The sequence below is a fragment of the Thermobia domestica genome, chromosome 3 (assembly GCF_964235325.1).
Source record: "Thermobia domestica chromosome 3, izTheDome1.hap1.1, whole genome shotgun sequence".
In the NCBI taxonomy this organism is placed as follows: domain Eukaryota; kingdom Metazoa; phylum Arthropoda; class Insecta; order Zygentoma; family Lepismatidae; genus Thermobia; species Thermobia domestica.
In genome coordinates this window covers 124,945,511-124,970,122 of record NC_137456.1, presented here as the reverse complement: position 1 = coordinate 124,970,122, position 24,612 = coordinate 124,945,511, and the positions used below count along the sequence as shown (strand labels likewise).

Sequence of the window (24,612 nt, the reverse complement as noted above, 5' to 3'; positions counted from 1 at the left end):
CCTGCAAAACTTGCTACGAACCATTGGGTAAAATCTGTTTTCCAAAGAAAATCGCTTTAAAAATGGGACTGCCAAGGTGTGCAACCATATGTATGTTTCCAATCTCGGTAATTTTTATCGGAAGTACGAATTACATAGTAGTAATTACTACTACTATGTCATTCCAGTTCTCTATTAGCACTGATTTATCGATTATTTCGATAGCATAATTTCAATCTTGAGCAATTCTGACATGTAACGCATTTAAGATTTTCTAGAACTTTCTTTAGGAACGGAAACTTCCGGTTTAAAATACTTTTTTTAAGTTGTAAAGCAAAGTCGTCTGTTCTCTGCTGCAGAATGAAATAGACAGAAACATTATTGAAAATTTTCCTTAGAATCCACATTAACTTTTTAACACCGCAGTCTCTTTCACATATAAGCCTCTACTTACTGACTATTGCTGCTCTAAGTTATCCCAATTACGTGACCATTAATTCAAGCTCATGCATCGTCATCTGTACGGTTGGTGCTCTGCTAAACGGTGGCTTCTCAAGAACAGTAAAATTTCACGTTGTATCTAGTATTTCTAAATTTATTCATTTTAATCACTCCACTTTTTTTTTTTTTTAAAAAAAGTCCTATTATTGCCATTTGCATGTGTAAATATTGGGCTGTCACCTCCTCTTCTCTTCAGTGATTGTCATAAATATCCATCTGATATTTCTAAATTTTTCTTCCTCTTACTTGCATTGAACTTCCTTTTCTGTTTTCCTATCTGATCCAGTGAAAACCTCTATTTCATTATTTCTATATTTTTCTTTGAAATTTTCTGTATTTTAGCATATGACAGCGCATGGATTGTCAACGATTTCATTTTATTCTATTTTTAACCCAAGCTTTGTTTCTATGTACTTTCTCATTAGCTCAAGAGATATATATTGGTTTATTCTTTTCCCTTTTATATTGGTTTATTCTTTTCCCTTACTTTTCGTAAAACTAGTTGTAACTGTACTGTAGTTCTAGATTCTGCTTTCGGTCTTCATGGGTTGAAGGTTAGTGTTCCTTTTCAGTACTGAGGCCATACGAGACATTGACCTACACTTTAAGGTGGAATCCTAACTACCACAATGCATCCAGTGTTGTCCTTCCACCTAATAAATAAAGACAACCCGGGACCTTGTGCATCAGAGACGTGCGCTCTAGCCACTAACATTGCTAGAGAGAGCATTGCTTGTGCTCTGTCGTAAGGATGGAAGTCAACGTAATACACCGCGCTGCAACGTAATACAGCGTAAGGATAGAAGTCACAGCGTGTGTGTCAATAGGCAGTTAAGTCATTATCTTTTATAGAAAGTGAACCGTAACCAATATGTGTAATTGATAATGAAAATATCTTCAAATTTTGTAAACATGCAAAATCGAGAAAATTCATAGATACTATGATCCAAGCCTAGACTACGCTTAACATTTCGGAAAGCAGTATACGAATCCCTCATGCTGTATTAACTTTGGAAGATTCGACTGAACAGATTTTTGGAAATGGTTTTGAATAATATTACGATCTACTAGTCAGAATGCTATCTAAAAATTGCCTTCGGTGGTATTCTAAACTTTAATTGGAATGAGACCTATTCGGAGCTCACTTTAATTGATTTTCTGTCATTTCAACTGGATAAATTCTTGAACAGATACCACTGCTATTACAACATTGGTGATAATACAAGAACTGATTAATATCGCTTCATCTACTAATTTTATGCCAATCTTCCGATTTTAGGCTGTAATCATGTGACCATGATTTATGGAGGAAACAACGCTTTACTTAGCTCGTATTAAGATAAATATTTTAACGTTCTACGATAATCTAAAACTTCACATCAAAGTGAAAGAATCTGCACAAAATAGTATATGCAAAATTACAAGGTATGCATTACGGTAACAAAATTACATTGGATAAAATTTATAATGTATTGGTCAGAGTTTTAAAAATTTTGAACTGATCGTAATTTTATGAATAATATTATATAAATTAGTACTGAGAACTGATTTCAACATACAGAATGAAGATTCACCGTAATCTTTTCAAAATTAAATAATTACGAAAAGAGGACATTGTACAAATCGACCTGACTATATGTCTGTAAAGGTGATAAATAATACTGATCAAAGGTAAGAAATCTTCTATTAACTTACCTCACTTTCTTACTTATGTTTTGCGGGTTTCCTTTTGAAGGAAACTGTTTCCTCTTCGAATTCATCCTTGTTTAGGCAAAATTTACTGGATCTGGCAGCAATTAAATTTACTGAAAAACAAATATTCATAGGTGACAATTTCAAATCATGATAATAAACACAAAATTAGAGAACATATTACAGAATAACAACTGTAACTAGATCCGGCTGAGAAAAACAAAATTATATGTATTCTATTCAATAAAGTCCTGCTCTCATTCGCCACAGAAATTTACGATGGGTTTCTTATGCTACATCTGTCTGAGTCGACAAAGAATGACGATAAACATATGAAGCCTTCTGTAAAGACCTAATAATCAAAGTACCTATCACTTCTGTCAAGATTCGATCTGACACAGTTGACCTTAAAACTTCCAAAGTTATAAAAAGTCCTTGCTTTAAAATAATACTATCCTGAATATAAACTATCGGATTAATATGAGACAAATAAATGTAAGAGACTGCTAAATAAGTCATCCTGTATGTTTCCACGCTAGGCATCACTAATTCATGGCTGCTCCGACTAAGTAAATTCGCGTATTATATCATGGTATAAAATTATGAGCTGACTATACAAATACGTAATATCTATTTATTTGCTTCACACATGACTTAGCTCCGTTACTACTTCTATCATTTTTTTTTTTCTTTTTGGTACTTTCTGAATATACTTAATACGTAAATTACACGATAAAGACATGTTTTGCAAATTTGCAATTGCTAATCTAGTATAATTTAATTTTAATTTCCAAAAGATGAAACAGATAAAGTTAAATCACCTAAGAAATCGTATCTGCATAACGAGCGGAAAAGAAAGTATAAATTTTGAACCTCGAGCTCTTGAAACTTGTCAACCCTCTGGCGCATCCATATCTAAAGATCTATATACAGGATGTCTACTAAAATTCCAAAATGAAATTTCGTGATCTTTCCTTCACCAATCTACAAAATTTTTAAGCCCACCAAGCTTAATAATGCTAGATGAAGGATAATCTAAAGAGCGAATTAAGCCGAATTTTCATGCACGCGATAGAAGCGTGCTTTGCTTGCGATTTGGAAGTGTCTGAAGCTGACTATAGACACTTTTTGTGGTGAATTTTGTCGTTTTATACAACAAAATTTTCCAGTTTCTACTCATATTTGTACAGATAAAAAATCGTGACTTTTTTCTTCTTTCATGACCGTTTTCTGATAGACATCCTCTAATATGATAAACTAGCTTTCAATTCTGAGTGGGTGTTCAAGGACAGTTTTACTTGCTGCTTGGAGTGCTTCTTCCTCGTTTTGCACTTGAGTCTAAATAAAGAAATTCCAATCAGAAGTTTATTTGAAAGTACCTTCATCACAAGCAGTTAGCGTCCTTTGTTCCACCATAATATTAACAACCAATATTACATTAATATGAACAGACTGCACCTTATTCCAGCAACTAAAGCCTAATTAATGAGGGCAAAAGTAATAGTATTTTAGAAACTGTAAACGTAATAGGTTTGCGGGAGTAAAAGTATGGAAAACACTGAAAAAAGAAAGTCGACTTCAATTTCCCTCGGTTCCATTTGGGCACAAAGTTCTGCAAAATACATTTCGCGTAATACTATCAAACTTCATAAAATATATCTTTGGTTCGGTGTAACGAAGTCTTGAATTAAGTCAAAAGTTCAGTATATTACTTTTTATGACACTTAACCTCGCCGCACATTTTAAATATTTTGCCGGTAATAACAACTACAAACAAAACAAAACAAAAACTAGGGAGCTCGCTCCCTTGTGACTATACTAATAGTATGCGTGACTTCGGCAAGGAATACATGGGTTCCATTTCTGCTGGGAGCTCACATAGTTCGGATTCTACGTTAAGATGTAAATGCACATTTGAAAGCTTTGCTGCTGAAAGAGACGTTAAATTCCAAACCAACTAACCAAACTGGTGAAGAACAACTGCCTACCATGTCTCCTGGTTCGCACACCAATGCCTTTCTAAATATTCATTTTCTACCATTATTATATTTGTGGAACTAGTCCATAAATACAATAAATACTGCCTATCCCAAGCTCTATTCATAAACACTCTTGTTGCATTTCCCTCCTTCATTTGTAATTTCTATTTAGAAAGATGTCTTATTTTTATGCTTTCTTTGTTCTTCGTTAATTCTCATGCCTTTATATTGAACTACTGCGCAAAATAGTGCCTTTACAGTTAAGTATTGCTAAACCCATACTACTAAAGAATAAGGAAAACAATCAATCCTTACTGCGAGGGATGATATAGGTTCTTTCTCACCCGTTTTCAATCTTCCTCTTCTTTTTTCAAATTTTCCAACCAGCATTATAAGCAACTCCCGAATAAAGTATTATGGAAATAAACTTCAAGAGAGGGAGATTGGAGGCGGAGCCCACAATTACATTTCGCCGTACTAACCCATTTTATGAGGCCATACTTATATTCATGAAGTATGAATTTTTCTTAACAGGAAATGCACTCTTACTGCTTCAGAGAGCATTTCTTAAGGGAAGAGTTGGATTAATGGGTGCAGACCGTCTTTAAGAGAGCTGAGTATAAATACAATGTTTGGATATATGGCATAAAACATGAAATGAAAAAAAAAAAGAAAAAAAAAAACTTGTGCTATACTCAAAAGCAAAAGCAAAACCGAGGATCACAGCAAGGGCACGCGCAACAACGCAGGGGGTGCGTCCGTAGGGAGTATGCTCGTCACAGATGTTGGTTATACGCATAAATGAGGATAGTGGAAACAACACTTCATAGGACATAAAATTACTTGCCTTGCGTGTGGTACACCACTGCAACACCTCTGTGATCACTTGTACACTGCCTTCATAAAGTGCATGACTTTCTTATAGAATACTACGTGGTAAAGAGCACACTTTGCATTTCGTATCTCGACCTTATTAAGCATGTGAGAGGTAAGATCTTAAACATTACACTGCATTCATAAAGTAAACCTAAACCATATTTGGTTAAAATGAAGCTTCTGTGTTATGTGCTTCCGCTCTACATTTATGTATTTCCCCGCATTATTGCAACATTCACTTCCTAGCTTAGTTGAAAAGAGTGGGTTTGAAATATTATACTATTAAGTCAGTTTATGTAATACGGCTTCAATATCTGTCTTCATGTACTCCAGAATTTAAGTTTGTTTTTCTCCCTTATCATTCGCCCTACAGTGAAGATCTTACCTCAGTGGTGCTTAAATTATGTCTAATTCTGCTAATTTTTCAGTGCAGATTGCTTATACGGATCCACAGATTTGTAATAATTCTTTAATAGAGTAGTATGTAAATAATAAAAATATAGTGTGTTCTTACCTCTGCAATGTGTACGTATGTGAAAATACACTAATGAAAATTGAACCTGGATGCATGTATTCGTCCATAAAGTAAGTAGTGACGGGTGGACAATTTCTAAAATTTACAGAATAAATTAGTTATAATATTGTAATAGACTAGTAAGTGAATAATCAAAGTACGTTCTGTTGTTACGTCCGACAAGGATTTGTCAGAAATCGAAATCTAACATGTTGCACACATTCTCCTTTATGTAGTTATTGGGTACAGCTGAGTGATGGAAACTGACTCGGTATATAAAGTGAAGGAAACTGACTCGGTATATACAGTGAAGGAAACTGACTCAGGGTATAAGAAGATGAATAGTGAAAAAGCTGAACCATTCAAGTGCCCATGAAGTCCTCACAAATTTCTGAAGTTGTTATAAATCATCAGCAGGAAAGAGTGGTAAAATGTGGAGAATGGCAAAAGTGTTTTTTCTTCTTTCGATTTGATTTGTAAGTGAAAGTGTCAATGAAGGGACGAATCATATTTCTTTGTATTGTGAAAGCAGTCCATAATCCTCGTTTGTTTATATATATATATATATATTCACCATCGCTGACGCGCCTGATCCACACGGACGCACGTTGTCGCTTCCGCTCAGGTCCCTCTGCTGTACTCCTGCCCTCACTAGCAGTCATGCTTTTTAGTGGCCACAAACCACAGTTCGGCTGGTGATTTTGCATGAGCCTCTTAAAAAGAATCTGTATCGGAGAATGCAAGTGCTCACCCCAAAAGTGATTACTGAAGCTATAAAAAATGAATGCAGACAGAAAGAAGTACATATTTCATGAATTTATGTATGAATCCGTATAATCAATCCGCATTAACTTTTCCTAAATTTTTGTTTCGATGCACCATTTGCAGTAATTATCCACTATTTTACTCTACCCTGAATGTTGTGTGTTATTTACATGAAAAATCGTTTTCATATGAGTTAGCAAGCATATTACATACATTGTAGGAATACGAGAGGAAATTAACAGTTCTAACATAATTAGCAGAGGACCATTGAAATTAACACAACTAACACTCCTCTAATATATTAGACCTCTTATTTATATTTTCTACTCTTTTAAAAGCTGAGTATGTTATTTTCATAAGGTACTGTTTTATGCGCATACCCACTTTCAGTTACGCACTTCCTCAGCTTTGCCCTACTCTAGACCGAAGTAGATGCAATACTAGTTTGTAGTGATAAACTAGCACAGGTAAGTAGTTTTTCCGACGAGTAACCATATTAATGGCGTAAGTACATAAGCATATTGCTTTCAGCATGTAAATTTGCAGTCATATTAAAAACCTGTACTCAATGAACAGGCAGGGGCAAAGAAAATATATATCTAAACGGGACTAGAAAACATGAGCCGTACAAGTTTACTTAGGACGCACCACTCGAAATATAGTAGAAAAAATATAACTCTCACTAATTTCCTTCTTATTGTCCCCCCCAAAAAAATGCAGGGGCGACACGAATATATCTCACTTGGCATAGATAAAATTTAATGGGGCCACCAGAAATATGTGTTCAAAAAATTACAATCTTTATACGATTTGCCTATAGATACAGTTCCGAATATGTGACATAAAAACTACAGTGAAAAAAAAAAAAAAAAAGGTGGCCACTGAGAAGCACGAATGTTATCTAACCGAGTCTGACAGGGCGAAGCTTGTGGGCACGCATGATAGCGAGGGGTGCGACCGAATGGCACAGGCGCGTCAGCGATAGCGGCCACGAGCGTAAGAAAGGGTAGTGAAAAGAAGTTGTTTTTGCAATGATACGAGTTTCAGTAGCACTTGTCATGGTATCATACTAGTAACGCTTCACTTGTAAACATGAAAGAATGGCATTTAGAATCTCCCCCACCTCGTTTCATGACTCCTAACTTATAATCAAGGCAGAAAACAACGAGCCTTGCGGGGCTTCAAATTCCCTTCGCTCGTTCAGCTATATAGTTTGTGAAGTAACACAGATCTTACGAGCAAGATTCGGGGAGAAACTATAAAATACAGCTTCGGTGCAGTTTTACTATACGGATCCACGGATTGTACAAGGCCCAAAAAAATTTAGGGAAGTCTTTAATTTGCCCATTTTATGTCGAGAACAGAACCCAACGAACCCCTGAGGGGCTTCTAACCCGTTTCAACTCCTACTGCTACCCCTACTTCAACTACTACTTATACTTTGGATCCGTGTAGTAAAACTGCATGACAGCTTCTGTACACAGTGCAGAAATACGCTGCCGCTGAAAAATTGCATCTAAGAGTCATCTTTCAAATGCACTCACTAATTTCATCCATCGTAAAGAACTTGTAATGATTTTGCAGCAGTAACCCTGCACTTGTAAACCTAAAATACAGCTGTATTACTTCGTATTTAATTCTTTTGCCTGCAGAAAATAGCTTCATTATGAAAATTGTCTTTTCATACAAATAATTCAATTTTACCTATAGAACTTCCAAAATATGGTGCGTCGAAATTAAACCTGCAACGTATGAGTGATTTGTAATATTTACCCGAACTTTTATTCTGCTGACGTCCCTCAAAATGAGTATCAGCATGCGCCAGCAAAAGCAGCACATAGAAAAGATAAGGATACTATTCTCACGAAGGAATGCAAGCTTAACTTAAATCTAAGTAGGTGCCCATATCCTTAATCTATTCGTGTTCGGATGCTTCCCGAATGTACAATATGAGGACAAAAATACTAGTATAAATATGTATACGAATTAAGATGAAGTACACATACCTATAGCCAATAATACGTCTCTTTTTTTATCTCGAAGTACCAAAAATAACAATATCTTGAAATTTCTAAAGATTGTATATCAGAACACTAACAATTCCAGATGTAACATACTAAATTTCGCGCGGGAAACATCCCACCTCTGGCCAGCGTTGCCAACTATTTCACGGAATATTATGCTAGTTGTTGCTCAGAATTATGCTATTTACTAGAAAATTATGCTAGGCTTAATATTTTTAATAATAATAATAATAATAATAATAATAATAATAATAATAATAATAATAATAATAATAATAATAATAATAATAATAATAATAATAATAATGTGAAATTTATTATTATTATTATTATTATTATTATTATTATTATTATTATTATTATTATTATTATTATTATTATTATTATTATTATTATTATTATTATTGTGCAAAATTTATTTTGTAAAGTAAATTGATTTAACGTACTTAAACAAAATAGTTTACTTACCTAAAAATAAGAACCTTGATTGGAGTCCTCGATATATGATGAAAACCAAATATGAAAACTTGTTTAGTCTATAGTCTATACAACACATAACATAGGCATACATATATATACAGTATATATACACACACGTTCACATATCTACACAAATATTTACACAACTGTTCAGATTTTCAAAACTCGACTTCAAATTCAATATCTTCCACTTCCTCCTCCGGAATTGCAGATGAAGTCGAAGGGGCATACAATGAAGCTTTTGTCATTGAGGCCAGCATTCGTTCTGTTGGTTGGAATTTATTACAACCAGTTTGTTTTACGCACTCCGATGTCAAAAGAAGACCGTTTATTGTCGACGTGATTAGTTTGTTTCTTGTTTTTGTCTTCATCAAATTTATTTTCGAAAAAATCCGTTCACATGAAGCACTGGAATGAGGAAATATAAGTACGTCAAGAGCAAATTTTCCTAATTCTTCAAATTCACGCTCTCTAAGCAAATCCTCACTATTTCGAATGGTTAGCCAAAAATTATCCACATCAGAAGAAATCATGTCTTCGGGAAGATTAGAATACGGCAGCTTTCGCCATTGATCGTCTAGTTTTTGCTGCAGATCAAGATCATTAGCATCAACTATACGAGGAAGTTTAGATAGAAGAGGCGTAATAGATAATGGTCGTGACTGATCTATCTTCAGCGCGATACCGGGAGTTAGCCATGATAATTTTGAAAGAATTTCGTCCCCAAAATCGAATCTCTTTTTAATTTCTAAGCAGGCTGCAATGTAGAAATCCCTGCACCTTCGCTTGAAATCATTAATATTTTCATGGCTTTTGAGCACTGTCCCTAGTTGATTGTGTACTTCCACCCCAACATAAACGTTCATTAAGGGTTGAAAAAGTCTTTCATCCATAGGATCAATTTGCTGAAGATCAAGTCGCTTCAATTTAATGGGATCCATATACATCGAAAGTATCGATAAATATAAATCGGACATTTTAGTGTGAAGAGCACTCACAACAACTTTTTCGCTTTGAAAGAGCTTGTTAGCATTTGTAAACTTGGGCAATGTAAATTTCAAAAACAACAGAAAGAGTTTTGTTTCTGGAGAGTTCATTTGATGTAGAATAAAGTCCGCCTTTTCATCTCCTTCGAATGAGCGTTCAATAAAAAATGACCGAAGTGCTTCCCACTGCTCCAAAAGTCTTTCTATCACTTGAATCAGAGATAGCCATCTTGTTTGAGATGGCCTTAACATTTTGTGCGGGTCTAAGTTTAAAAATTCTTGAAATTCTTGAAGTTGGGCTTGCCGTTTACTACTATGCTTAAAATAATTGTAAACGTCACGACCTAACTGTTCACAAGAAAATGGCAGTTTTTTAGTAGCTTCGTTCGCGCACAAATGCAAAGAATGGCAAATACACTTCATTGTGATCAGTCCTGGAAGACGTTCTTTGAGTTTGCTTGCAACGGAATTTCCCCTACCAAACATTACGTTGCAGCCATCGCTCGCAAATCCAACTATGTTCTCTTCCGGGATCTGAGCATCAATAAAGGTTTGCATGAGCTCTTCAAATAGACGGTCAGCCGTTGCTCCTACGAGTGCAGAAGCGGGATCACTTCCAGTGAAAACCTGGACAAGTTTCCAGAACTTTGTGTCCACCCGTTTTAGCTCCTCGTCAAAGAACCTTACGCACACCGCTAAAGTTTTAATGCTACCAATGTCCGTAGATTCATCAATTATTACACTAAACTTCGATTTCCGTAGTTGTTGTGCTATGTCATCGAAGTGGCATTTCCCAATGACGTTTTTAATTATATTAGTGGCTTTTGTTCTTCCAAACTTTACGGATTCGGCTGTCTTACATTTACATGCAGCCGCTGCCACTTTTACGAGATGCTCTCCAACCCGCATAGGAATATTGTGTTCTGCCATGAAAGCTGCCCACAATATTTCTGCTCTCTTTACTTTTGCGTCGGGATTTGATTCCGCACTTGCAAAACATTGGGTTATAGATTTCTGTTTATGCCCTACTGTTTTAACACGATTTGTGTGTTTTGCAGATTCAGAATGTTTTTCAAGCACACTACGTTTTGCTGCTAACTCCGCATTACAGGCAACACAGAATGCTTTCCCCGGGTTTTCCTTTACAGGACGTAACCACCCCTTAAATTTTAAGTCACTTTCCCACTCCGATCTATATTTTTGATCGAATGTTTCCCACTTTCGGTTTGAATCTCCTCGCGCTTTTTTTCGCTTCTCTGGAGTACCATCACACGCTTTCCTTTTCCGTTCATCACTCATTGTGTCGTAACGTTAACTCACAAACTGTGAACGTGAGAATATGATAATTAACACACGAAAAACTAACACACGATGAAATAACAACCGCAAAGAGCACACGAACAACTTCTTTCAGCCAGCACTAACCTAACACAAACTAACTTTGAAATTGAAGACATTGAATATAAGACCTCAATAGTAATAAAAGAGAAAGAGTGGGAGGGAGGGGGAAGATGGAAAGAAACAACAACTTTGTTCATTTCAGTTAAGAGGAATTTTAAAAAGAGTACCGCATCCCAAAACTAAAAGTGGGATTGGGGTAGGAGATATTTCAACCATCAACAGGATGTGGCCTCAATAAGACTGTAACCATGTCTTTCATTTAACTGTAAAGGCCCAATTGAAAAGTAAGGAGCTAACAAGAGTAGTAGGCCCCCGCGTTTGCGCGAATGACTCATCCTCACTTTCTTTTATGACCGGGGTGAAAGGTCAATGACCTGGCCAGGGGTCAATGACCTAGGGGTACCTAGGACCACCCCCTCTAAATTTTGGCAGGGGTACCTTGGCCCACCCCCTAAATTTTGGCAGGGGTACATAGGACCACCACCCTTAAATTTCGGAAATTGCCAAATCTAAAAATTGGGTGTGGTAGCCTAGGACCATAGTATGTACTTCTATCAGTATTGGGTGTCTATGTCGTTCCCTTTCATGGGTAAAAAATTGCCAAAAATTCAAATTTCGGGGGTTTTTGACCTAATTTATCCCTTTGATGAGGTGTTATTACCCTATATAGTTATATGGGCGTATACAGGGGTCCATTACCTTTCATAAGACATGGGTATATTAATGCACCCCTTGAAAAATTTGGGAGGGGTACCTTGGCCCACCCCTTCAATTTTGGAAATTGCCCAATTTCTACATTGGGTATTATAGTATAGGACCCTAATATGTATTATGATAAATTTGGGTGGTCCACCTCATTCCCTTCTAGGGGTACAAAATTGCCAAAACTATAAACGTAAGCAATATATTGTACCACGTGTTTGGTTTTTGACCTAATTTATCTCCTTGGATGAGGTCCTATTACCTTATATGATTATATGGTCATGTATAGGGGTCCATTACCTATCATAAGACATAGGTACATTTGTGCACCCCTTTAAATTTTTGGGAGGGGTACCTTAGCCCACCCCCTTTAATTTTGGAAATTGCCCAATTTCAACATTGGGTATTATAGTATAGGACACTAATATAGATCACTATAAATTTGGGTGGTCCACCTCGTTCCCTTTTAGGGGTACAAAATTGCCAAAATTTTAGTACAACCACGTGTTTGGTATTTGGTACATTTTATCCCCCTTTGATGAGGTTCTATTACCTTATATGGTTACATGGTCATGTATAGGGGTTCATTATCTATCATAAGACATAGGTACATTGGTGCACCCCGGTAGGGGTACAAAATTGCCAAAACTATAAACGTAAGCAATACGTTGTACCACGTGTTTGGTTTTTGACCTAATTTATCTCCTTGGATGAGGTCCTATTACCTTATATGATTATATGGTCATGTATAGGGGTCCATTACCTATCATAAGACATAGGTACATTTGTGCACCCCTTGAAAAAATTTGGGAGGGGTACCTTGGCCCACCCCCTTTAATTTTGGAAATTGCCCAATTTAAACATTTGGTATTATAGTATAGGACACTAATATAGATCACTATAAATTTGGGTGGTCCACCTAGTTCCCTTTTAGGGGTACAAAATTGCCAAAATTTTAGTACAACCACGTGTTTGGTATTTGGTACATTTTATCCCCCTTTGATGAGGTTCTATTACCTTATATGGTTATATGGTCATGTATAGGGGTTCATTACCTATCATAAGACATAGGTACATTTGTGCACCCCTTGAAAAAATTTGGGAGGGGTACCTTGGCCCACCCCTTTAATTTTGGAAATTGCCCAATTTAAACATTTGGTATTATAGTATAGGACACTAATATAGATCACTATAAATTTGGGTGGTCCACCTAGTTCCCTTTTAGGGGTACAAAATTGCCAAAATTTTAGTACAACCACGTGTTTGGTATTTGGTACATTTTATCCCCCTTTGATGAGGTTCTATTACCTTATATGGTTATATGGTCATGTATAGGGGTTCATTATCTATCATAAGACATAGGTACATTGGTGCACTCCTTTAAAAATTTGGGAGGGGTACTTTGGCCCACCCCTTAAATTTTGGAAATTGACCAATTTAAACATTTGGTATTATAGTACCGGACCCTAACATGTATTATGATAAATTTGGGTGGTCCACCTCGTTCTCTTCTAGGGGTACAAATTTGCCAAAAGATAAACGTAAGCAATACGTTGTACCACGTGTTTGGTATTTTGGCCCAATTTATTTCCTTGGATGAAGTCCTATTACCTTATATGGTTATGTATAGGGGTCTATTCCCTATCATAAGACATAGGTACATTTGTGCACCCCCAGGAGGGGTACCTTGGCCCACCCCTTAAATTTTGGAAATTGCCCAATTTAAACATTTGGTATTATAGTACCGGATCCTAACATGTATTATGATAAATTTGGATGGTCCACCTCGTTTCCTTCTAGGGGTACAAAATTGTCAAAATATAAACGGAAGCAATACGTTGTACCACGTGTTTGGTCTTTTGGCCCAATTTATCCTCTTGGATGAGGTTCTATTACCTTATATGGTTATATGGTTATGTATAGGGGTCTATTCCCTATCATAAGACATAGGTACATTTGTGCACTCCTTTAAAAATTTGGGAGGGGTACTTTGGCCCACCCCTTAAATTTTAGAAATTGCTCATTTTATATATTTGGTATTATAGTACTGGACCCTAACATGTATTATGATAAATTTGGGTGGTCCACCTCGTTCCCTTTTAGGGGTACAAATTGCCAAAATATAAACGTAAGCAATACGTTGTACCACGTGTTTGGTTTGACCTAAGTTATCCCCTTGGATGAGGTTCTATTACCTTATATGGTTATATGGTTATGTATAGGGGTCTATTCCCTATCATAAGACATAGGTACATTTGTGCACTCCTTTAAAAATTTGGGAGGGGTACTTTGGCCCACCCCTTTAATTTTGGAAATTGCCCCTTTTACATGTTTGGTATTATAGTATAGAACCCTAATATATATTACTATAAATTTGGGTGGTTCACCACGTTTCCTTTGATGGGTACGAAATTGCCAAATTTTAGTACAACCACGTGTTTGGTTTTGGCTCAATTTATCCCCTTTGATGAGGTTCTATTACCTTATATGGTTATATGATCATGTATAGGGGTCCATTCCATATCCCCTTAAATTTTGGAAATTTTCCAATTTAAGCATTCGGTATCATAGTACATGACCTCAACATGTATCATGATAAATTTGGGTGGTCCATCTTGTTCCCTTTCATGGGTAAAAATTACTAAAATATAAACATAAGCAATATGTTGTACCATGCGTTTGGTTTTTGGCCCAATTTCTTCCCTTTGATGGGGTTCTATTACCTTATATGGTTATATGGTCATGTATATGGGTTCATTTCCTATCATAAGACATGGGTACATTGACGCACCCCTTGAAAAATTTGGGAGGGGTATCTTGGCTTATCCACTCGGTTTTAGAAATTGTTTTAATATAAGCATTTGGTATCATAGTACAGGACTTCTATATGTACCACTATAAATTTGGATGGTCCACATCGTTCCCTTTCATGGGTAAAGAACTACCAAAAATCGAATTTCGGAGGTTATTGACACCTATTTAGCACGTTATATGGTTTATTACCTTTATATGTTTATGTTCCCTTTTAAATTTGGGAATTATCAAATAACAAAATTCGGTAAACGTTTTCTAGGACCCATTGGTGTTCCTCTTATGGCCAAATATTCAAAATTTAAATGTTATTGACCGGCTTTATTATTGAATAAGTACAGGATTTATTACTTTTTTCATAAGACACAGGTGTATTTGTGTACCAATCTTAAATTTTGGGAGGGGGTACATTTCTTATTGTCATATCAATAATTGGTAATTGTTCTTTGGGTAAATCATTGTGATCACGTGATCAGTTATTGACCTATGATGGAATTAGGAGTCCAGGACATTAGTACATTGAAACTTTGTAGGATAATTTGAGAATGCGTCATTGGTATTGATTATTACAGCCAAATATAAACGTAAGCAAGACGTTGTACCACGTGATTGACATTGATGAGGTAGTGTACAGGGATACATAGCTAACCTTATTGAAACTTATGACTCATAGTCTTAAGGGAATACATGCTACAACACTGGCAAAGTTATTGTTGATGCAATTTGATTGGCTGATCACTATCTTTCGTGCAATCTGATTGGTTGATCACTATCTTTCGTGCAATCTGATTGGTTGATGAGTTTTAAATCTTTGCTGTATTCAGTTTTTAAGTTTTGTTTTACATTTAAAAATCTTGTTTTTGTTCAACATTTTGCACTCAATGATAAATATGATCAAAACCGTTTATTTGTTAATCGAATAGTTAAAAACCGGATAAAGTTTGACGGTTAACCGTGAAACGTAAAAATTTTTTAGTTTGAAATTTTTTTTTGCTTGAAACATTTTGTTTGAAAATTCTTGCTTTCAAATTTTTTGTTTGAATTTTTTGTTTGAGAATTTTGTTTGAAATTTTTTTTGACAACTTTTGTTTCAAAATTTTTTGTTTAAAATTTTTTTGTTTGAAATTTTTTTCGTTTCAAAATTTTGTTTAAAATTTTTGTTTGAAATTTTTTCGTTTCCAAATTTTTTGTTTGAAAAAATTTTTGTTTGAAATTTTTTTTTGTTTTGAAATTTTTCGTTTCCAAATTTTTTTTTGTTTAAATTTTTTTAAGTTTGTGCACTCATTAGTGAAGAACCGAAACTGCTTAAAAGAAAATTTTGTTTGAATGTTTTTTCGTTTAAAAAATTTTGTTTCAAAGATTTTTGTTTGAAATTTTTTGTTCCAAAGTTTGGTTTGACATTTTTAAAGTTTGTGCACTCATTAGTAAAGAACCGGAACCGGACTATGAGTCATAAGTTTCAATAAGGTTAGCTATGTATCCCTGTACACTACCTCATCAATGTCAATCACGTGGTACAACGTCTTGCTTACGTTTATATTTGGCTGTAATAATCAATACCAATGACGCATTCTCAAATTATCCTACAAAGTTTCAATGTACTAATGTCCTGGACTCCTAATTCCATCATAGGTCAATAACTGATCACGTGATCACAATGATTTACCCAAAGAACAATTACCAATTATTGATATGACAATAAGAAATGTACCCCCTCCCAAAATTTAAGATTGGTACACAAATACACCTGTGTCTTATGAAAAAAGTAATAAATCCTGTACTTATTCAATAATAAAGCCGGTCAATAACATTTAAATTTTGAATATTTGGCCATAAGAGGAACACCAATGGGTCCTAGAAAACGTTTACCGAATTTTGTTATTTGATAATTCCCAAATTTAAAAGGGAACATAAACATATAAAGGTAATAAACCATATAACGTGCTAAATAGGTGTCAATAACCTCCGAAATTCGATTTTTGGTAGTTCTTTACCCATGAAAGGGAACGATGTGGACCATCCAAATTTATAGTGGTACATATAGAAGTCCTGTACTATGATACCAAATGCTTATATTAAAACAATTTCTAAAACCGAGTGGATAAGCCAAGATACCCCTCCCAAATTTTTCAAGGGGTGCGTCAATGTACCCATGTCTTATGATAGGAAATGAACCCATATACATGACCATATAACCATATAAGGTAATAGAACCCCATCAAAGGGAAGAAATTGGGCCAAAAACCAAACGCATGGTACAACATATTGCTTATGTTTATATTTTAGTAATTTTTACCCATGAAAGGGAACAAGATGGACCACCCAAATTTATCATGATACATGTTGAGGTCATGTACTATGATACCGAATGCTTAAATTGGAAAATTTCCAAAATTTAAGGGGATATGGAATGGACCCCTATACATGATCATATAACCATATAAGGTAATAGAACCTCATCAAAGGGGATAAATTGAGCCAAAACCAAACACGTGGTTGTACTAAAATTTGGCAATTTCGTACCCATCAAAGGAAACGTGGTGAACCACCCAAATTTATAGTAATATATATTAGGGTTCTATACTATAATACCAAACATGTAAAAGGGGCAATTTCCAAAATTAAAGGGGTGGGCCAAAGTACCCCTCCCAAATTTTTAAAGGAGTGCACAAATGTACCTATGTCTTATGATAGGGAATAGACCCCTATACATAACCATATAACCATATAAGGTAATAGAACCTCATCCAAGGGGATAACTTAGGTCAAACCAAACACGTGGTACAACGTATTGCTTACGTTTATATTTTGGCAATTTGTACCCCTAAAAGGGAACGAGGTGGACCACCCAAATTTATCATAATACATGTTAGGGTCCAGTACTATAATACCAAATATATAAAATGAGCAATTTCTAAAATTTAAGGGGTGGGCCAAAGTACCCCTCCCAAATTTTTAAAGGAGTGCACAAATGTACCTATGTCTTATGATAGGGAATAGACCCCTATACATAACCATATAACCATATAAGGTAATAGAACCTCATCCAAGAGGATAAATTGGGCCAAAAGACCAAACACGTGGTACAACGTATTGCTTCCGTTTATATTTTGACAATTTTGTACCCCTAGAAGGAAACGAGGTGGACCATCCAAATTTATCATAATACATGTTAGGATCCGGTACTATAATACCAAATGTTTAAATTGGGCAATTTCCAAAATTTAAGGGGTGGGCCAAGGTACCCCTCCTGGGGGTGCACAAATGTACCTATGTCTTATGATAGGGAATAGACCCCTATACATAACCATATAAGGTAATAGGACTTCATCCAAGGAAATAAATTGGGCCAAAATACCAAACACGTGGTACAACGTATTGCTTACGTTTATCTTTTGGCAAATTTGTACCCCTAGAAGAGAACGAGGTGGACCACCCAAATTTATCATAATACATGTTAGGGTCCGGTACTATAATACCAAATGTTTAAATTGGTCAATTTCCAAAATTTAAGGGGTGGGCCAAAGTACCCCTCCCAAATTTTTAAAGGAGTGCACCAATGTACCTATGTCTTATGATAGATAATGAACCCCTATACATGACCATATAACCATATAAGGTAATAGAACCTCATCAAAGGGGGATAAAATGTACCAAATACCAAACACGTGGTTGTACTAAAATTTTGGCAATTTTGTACCCCTAAAAGGGAACTAGGTGGACCACCCAAATTTATAGTGATCTATATTAGTGTCCTATACTATATTACCAAATGTTTAAATTGGGCAATTTCCAAAATTAAAGGGGTGGGCCAAGGTACCCCTCCCAAATTTTTTCAAGGGGTGCACAAATGTACCTATGTCTTATGATAGGTAATGGACCCCTATACATGACCATATAATCATATAAGGTAATAGGACCTCATCCAAGGAGATAAATTAGGTCAAAAACCAAACACGTGGTACAACGTATTGCTTACGTTTATAGTTTTGGCAATTTTGTACCCCTACCGGGGTGCACCAATGTACCTATGTCTTATGATAGATAATGAACCCCTATACATGACCATGTAACCATATAAGGTAATAGAACCTCATCAAAGGGGGATAAAATGTACCAAATACCAAACACGTGGTTGTACTAAAATTTTGGCAATTTTGTACCCCTAAAAGGGAACGAGGTGGACCACCCAAATTTATAGTGATCTATATTAGTGTCCTATACTATAATACCCAATGTTGAAATTGGGCAATTTCCAAAATTAAAGGGGGTGGGCTAAGGTACCCCTCCCAAAAATTTAAAGGGGTGCACAAATGTACCTATGTCTTATGATAGGTAATGGACCCCTATACATGACCATATAATCATATAAGGTAATAGGACCTCATCCAAGGAGATAAATTAGGTCAAAAACCAAACACGTGGTACAATATATTGCTTACGTTTATAGTTTTGGCAATTTTGTACCCCTAGAAGGGAATGAGGTGGACCACCCAAATTTATCATAATACATATTAGGGTCCCATACTATAATACCCAATGTTGAAATTGGGCAATTTCCAAAATTGAAGGGGTGGGCCAAGGTACCCCTCCCAAATTTTTCAAGGGGTGCATTAATATACCCATGTCTTATGAAAGGTAATGGACCCCTGTATACGCCCATATAACTATATAGGGTAATAACACCTCATCAAAGGGATAAATTAGGTCAAAAACCCCCGAAATTTGAATTTTTGGCAATTTTTTACCCATGAAAGGGAACGACATAGACACCCAATACTGATAGAAGTACATACTATGGTCCTAGGCTACCACACCCAATTTTTAGATTTGGCAATTTCCGAAATTTAAGGGTGGTGGTCCTATGTACCCCTGCCAAAATTTAGGGGGTGGGCCAAGGTACCCCTGCCAAAATTTAGAGGGGGTGGTCCTAGGTACCCCTAGGTCATTGACCCCTGGCCAGGTCATTGACCTTTCACCCCGGTCATAAAAGAGAGTGAGGATGAGTCATTCGCGCAAACGCGGGGGCCTACTACTACAAGATTCCTCTCAAACAACACGACTTGGGAGGCGTCAGGGAGTCTCATAGAAAGTGACCGTCACATAGAATGAGGAAGATTTTTTTTTTTCGCAAGCAGCCCTTAGAAGCTCGTAGAGTAGGGACCCTTCTGGTTGCAATAAGAAAGATGCGTTTGTTCTCTTTTATCGTTTTATTGCTTCCTTTCCGCAAAATAATTTTTAAAGTTTCTTCTACTGTAGGAAGCTTTGACACTAGAGTAATTCGCCTTCGGTCATTCAACTATCAACGCTCCAACGCAAGGAAATAACAATGGTAGCTGAAATATGCTAGATTTTAAAATTATGCTAATAGCAAGATGCTAGGTGCTAGAGCGTTCGAAAAGATGCTAGGTTTGGCATAATTATGCTAGGAATGGCAACGCTGCCTCTGGCACTACAATCCAAAACAGAGATCTAACCTACAGATTATATAACTATAATTTTAAGCTTACTTCGTGGCCAAGGAAAATATATACACGGCCACGCAACATGTTTAGAATTGAAAAACTTGCTTGTGATAAGGTGCAGTATTGCCAGTCATAATTTTACAGGGCCGTCGGTAAGAATTGTGAGACCCAAAAGGGAAGTTTGGACGGTCCCAGGAACATATCATACAGTAAAAAGTATTTGAATTTTATTTACTTTTTATTTTATTTTATTTTTTTTGCGAGTAAATTTCCCAGTTAACATGTGAAATCGTTTCCAATACTTAGTAGGGTGTGAAGTTTCGGTTAACTTGTTACACGTCTTCACCCAGTTCCGAAGCTTACGTGCCTGACGTAGTTACGCATACGCACAGTGCGCTGGAGTTGGCGATGATGACGAAGAGCTTCTAGGTTACCAGTGGGCTGATATTCGCGAAAAAAATCGCGAGAACGATGTACGAGAAGTAGATAGTTTTGCGGTAAACGTGGTTGGTACCTGGAGATTTCAGTTGTGGGCATATGAAGGTCAGAAGCGTGATGGATGGAGTGAGTGGTTTCAGAGACCCGTGTGTGGAGATCATCTTCGGTAGTAGGAGGCTCGATGGTAACCAGGTCTTGAGTAATAGTCGTCCCACTTTGCTTGATCAAATCGTGGAACACGGCGAGGTTGAGGAAGCAAACTAAGAGTAGGATCCTGTGGTTGATCGATATGAAGTTTAATAGGAAGGTGATCACTACGTATAGAATCTAGCACTTCAAGAGTACATCGATGGAAGAGATGGCCAGAAGAAATCACTACGTCAGGTGTGGTATTCGTGATGGGTCTAGTTGCTTTATGTATGTCAAAAATATGGCCGGTGGTATGAGTAGTAATAAAGTCAAAGAAGCTTTGTTTCTGATTATCCGGACGGCTGTGAATATTGATGTCGGCCATGATGAAATAGTATTTAAAGTTATTGGAAATTTAAAGAAAGAATGAGCGTGGGATGAGGTGTCCAGGGCGTACATATATGGTAGCTATGGTAACTTAAAGGGAGTGGAAGTACAATGTAGTAATGAGATATTCTGGAACATTAGTCAATGCAGGATGATATTGGCGGTGATTAATCGAAGGATTGAAGCCAATGACCACTCCCCCATTTGGTATGAGCGCTTTTTTTGTTAAGGAGGAAGAGATGGTAAGGTTTCTCTTATATGATTGTGGTCTTCAGTAAATAGATTCTATCCTCCTGCCTCTCAGAGGGTTACGCCCTCTCTTTGGCATGCGATTCGTTTATACAAAATAGTTGCAAGAAATTGTAAGGGTTGGTTTAAGAGATATTCTTTATTAGTAGCTGGAGTGGAAGAGACTACGAAGAGGGTTGTGGAATCACCATCATTTAATTTTATGTCATCATTATTTATTTTTATTTTGTTGATAAATATATAATATATAGTGCTAAAATAACTAAGATTGTATAATTATATTTTGCAAAGAGAGAAAAGGTGGAAGAAGTGCGAAAAAATCAGACATATAACTAATCATCAGTGCAAGATAATCAAAGGTGTGGAATAGGTGCAGAATGTGGTCAGTGATATTGTGAAGAAGTGAACATGATAAATGAGATGAAGTGCCAGCACGTCAGAAACATAACTGTGTTAATCAGACAGATGCAGGGTTATATCTTCTGTCCCGGGGCAATTCCGGACTAATGAACATAGGGGGAAGCCCTTGTTAATGGTGAGGATCTCTGTGCAATAATGGAAAAAGATGGGGAATGTGATCGGCAATGAAATAAATGTCGTAGGTTTCTCGTTCGTCCGGTGTGTGTTGTTGATATATGGAAATATAAATATATTTAATGGTGAAAGTTTGTACCGAAAGGTGGAGTCGGTGAGAGCGTCGGAGTGAAGAATGTCTAAAAAGAGCGGATGACCTGTGTGTATGCGAGAGTTGACATATTTAATACGGAGTTCTGCAAGATGTTCAATAATTTTCGGAAAGGAGATGTATTCATAGGTGAGGTAAGCCATGTGGGATATTTCACTTTTTTCACACCTCTATTTTTTTATTATTATCTTTTTATACACGCTAGCCAGAAGGGCTAGCCACCTTTAAGAGGGTTATGCCCTCTATTAGGAATGAGGTGCAATGACAGTGTTTCATTAAATATTTATTAACTTCAAATTGTCAAAAACAAGGCAGAGAAACGTGGTGACTTAAGGAACTTTGATCCTTAAATATACAAGAAACCATAATGATTACAAATACATGAAATCGTGCATTGAAAAATGTGCGTGAAATATAAGAATAGAAATAATAATATAAACATTGCAAAATATTTCAATAAGCATGAAAGATGAGGTGAAGCGCGATACACAATACAACACTTTAGGTGGTGTTAGTGAGACGAATGAGCTTATTCTTCAGCCTAGGGGCTGCTCTAGTCACTGATGAGAACATAGGGAGCCCAAGTTAATAAACAAAGGTTATCACTGTGCGGGAGATGATGGATGGATGAGACGAAGATGATCGTGTACTACATATTCTGATATGAATTGTAAAGTTGGGTCTGGTGGTTGAAGCGTGTAGTGATATAATGTAAACAGTAGAAAGAGTGGTGGATAATAGTAGGTGTAAGGTGTGGGATGAACTGCTAAATAATGCATTGTTTCTTGAAGTAAGGGGTGGCGAGTTTGAAAGCGTTTAGAGATATATGTTAGTCGTAGTTTTTCAAGGCGAAATTTCAGAGTGGGAAAAGTAATATGGCGGTAAAGTTCCTGCGTAGGGCTAGGGAGCTTAATGCGATAAGCTGTACGGAAAGCGTGGCGTTCTAAGATAAAAAGTTTATAATAGTACTGAGGTCGGGCAGCTATCCAGGCAGTGAAACCATATGCCAGAACAGGTCGGAGGAAAACTTTGTAGGTGTTGAGGATTGTGTTTGGCTTGAGACCCCATGTAGTACCCGTAAGACATTTCAAAAGATTGATGCGATTATAAGCTTTAGTAGTGACTGTTTTCAGATGTGGCGACCAAGTAAGATGGCGATCGAAGATAATTCCCAGATACTTTACTGTATTTTTGGCCTGAAGGGGCACTTGATCCACGGGGAGAAATAAGCGACGTGGGTTTCTGCGAACTCTGGAAGTGCGTTGTGGAGGTAAGAAGACCATGGCCTGTGTTTTTTGTTGCGTTAATAGTAAGTCTCCAGTGATTACACCAGGTACTGAATCGAGCGATAGCAAGCTGGAGAATGGTATTGGTCTGTTGGATAGAATTTCCGAGTCCAAGGAAAGCCGTGTCATCGGCATATTGATAAACATGAACGTTATCATGTAGTCTGGGCATGTCAGTGACGTATAAGAGATAGAGTTGAGGAGATAATGCAGACCCTTGTGGCACTCCAGTAAGTAGAAAGATCGGATTTGATAAAAAATCATGAATGGAGATGTAAGCGAGACGGTTGGTAATGAAATTGTAAATTAGGCTGATGTAGCACATGGGGAGTTGAAACTGAAGAAGTTTGTATATTAGTCCGTTGTGCCAGACTTTATCAAACGCCTTTTCTAAGGCAAATAGGACCAGATAGAATGATTTTGCAGAATTGTAGTGTTGAGTAATAAGTGATGTGAGTCTTAAAAGTTGATCGTTAATAGAATATGAGGGTCTGAAGCCGGCTTGTGTGATAGGAATTAACCTGCGATCGTTTAGGTAGATATGTAGTCGTTTTACCAGGATGCGCTCCAGGATCTTACTGAAAGTCGAAGTTAGCTGAATAGGTCGATATGATGAAACGTTCTGAGGTCACACCTCTAACCTCTAAAAACCTCTAACTTGATTTCACACCTTGATTTACGGTTATTTGTGATTTCACGTTTATAACAAACATAAATATTTTAAAGTATGTGTACTTTAAATAAATTATTTAAAGAGATCTTTTTCATAAAGTTTATCCTTTTAAATTATTGTTCAAAGCTTTTCCATTTAATAAACCTTCTCCAAAATAAATGCAGATTAATTGTGCTGCCTTCTTTGGAGTTTTTTAAAACTATACGTTTGTGGACGTTTATAATATGTTTGTGGCCAATCCTTCCGACAGTGAGGTCTTGGATACTACAGGCTGTAGAAAGATGACGTTTTCACTGATCGATTGCAAATTTTGTGTAGATTGTCCAGCTCTAATTGAATATTTAAAAAAAAAAAAAACATGGCTATTATTTCTTTATTACATTTTTACGGGTACACTGGAAATGTTGAAATTTAAAAAAACTAAAGCATCATATTCTACACATTATACATTCCAACACCACATAATTGTATACAGTGGTTACATACCTCTCAGGCGTTTGTTTCATGGCCAAATGATAATGAAAAACAGAGGATAGCCATTTCTCTACTCTAACAGTAAGTTGAATCTTTATTGTTTGCAGTGTTTTACC

At 36.4% G+C, this 24,612-nt stretch overlaps 1 protein-coding gene across 1 annotated transcript in view; it reads right to left on the bottom strand.

Moving 5' to 3' along the window:
* The window catches only part of PolD1 (DNA polymerase delta 1, catalytic subunit), a 75,599-nt gene extending 67,136 nt beyond the window's left edge, over positions 1–8,463 (bottom strand). The window contains exons 1-2 of the mRNA XM_081751628.1: positions 8,313–8,463; positions 2,176–2,285 (exon numbers count right to left, since the gene is read on the bottom strand). Coding sequence (XP_081607754.1) covers positions 2,176–2,240 — 65 coding nt within the window. The 5' untranslated portion in view covers positions 2,241–2,285; positions 8,313–8,463. The remainder of the gene's footprint in view (positions 1–2,175; positions 2,286–8,312) is intronic.
* Positions 8,464–24,612: the final 16,149 nt, after the last annotated feature.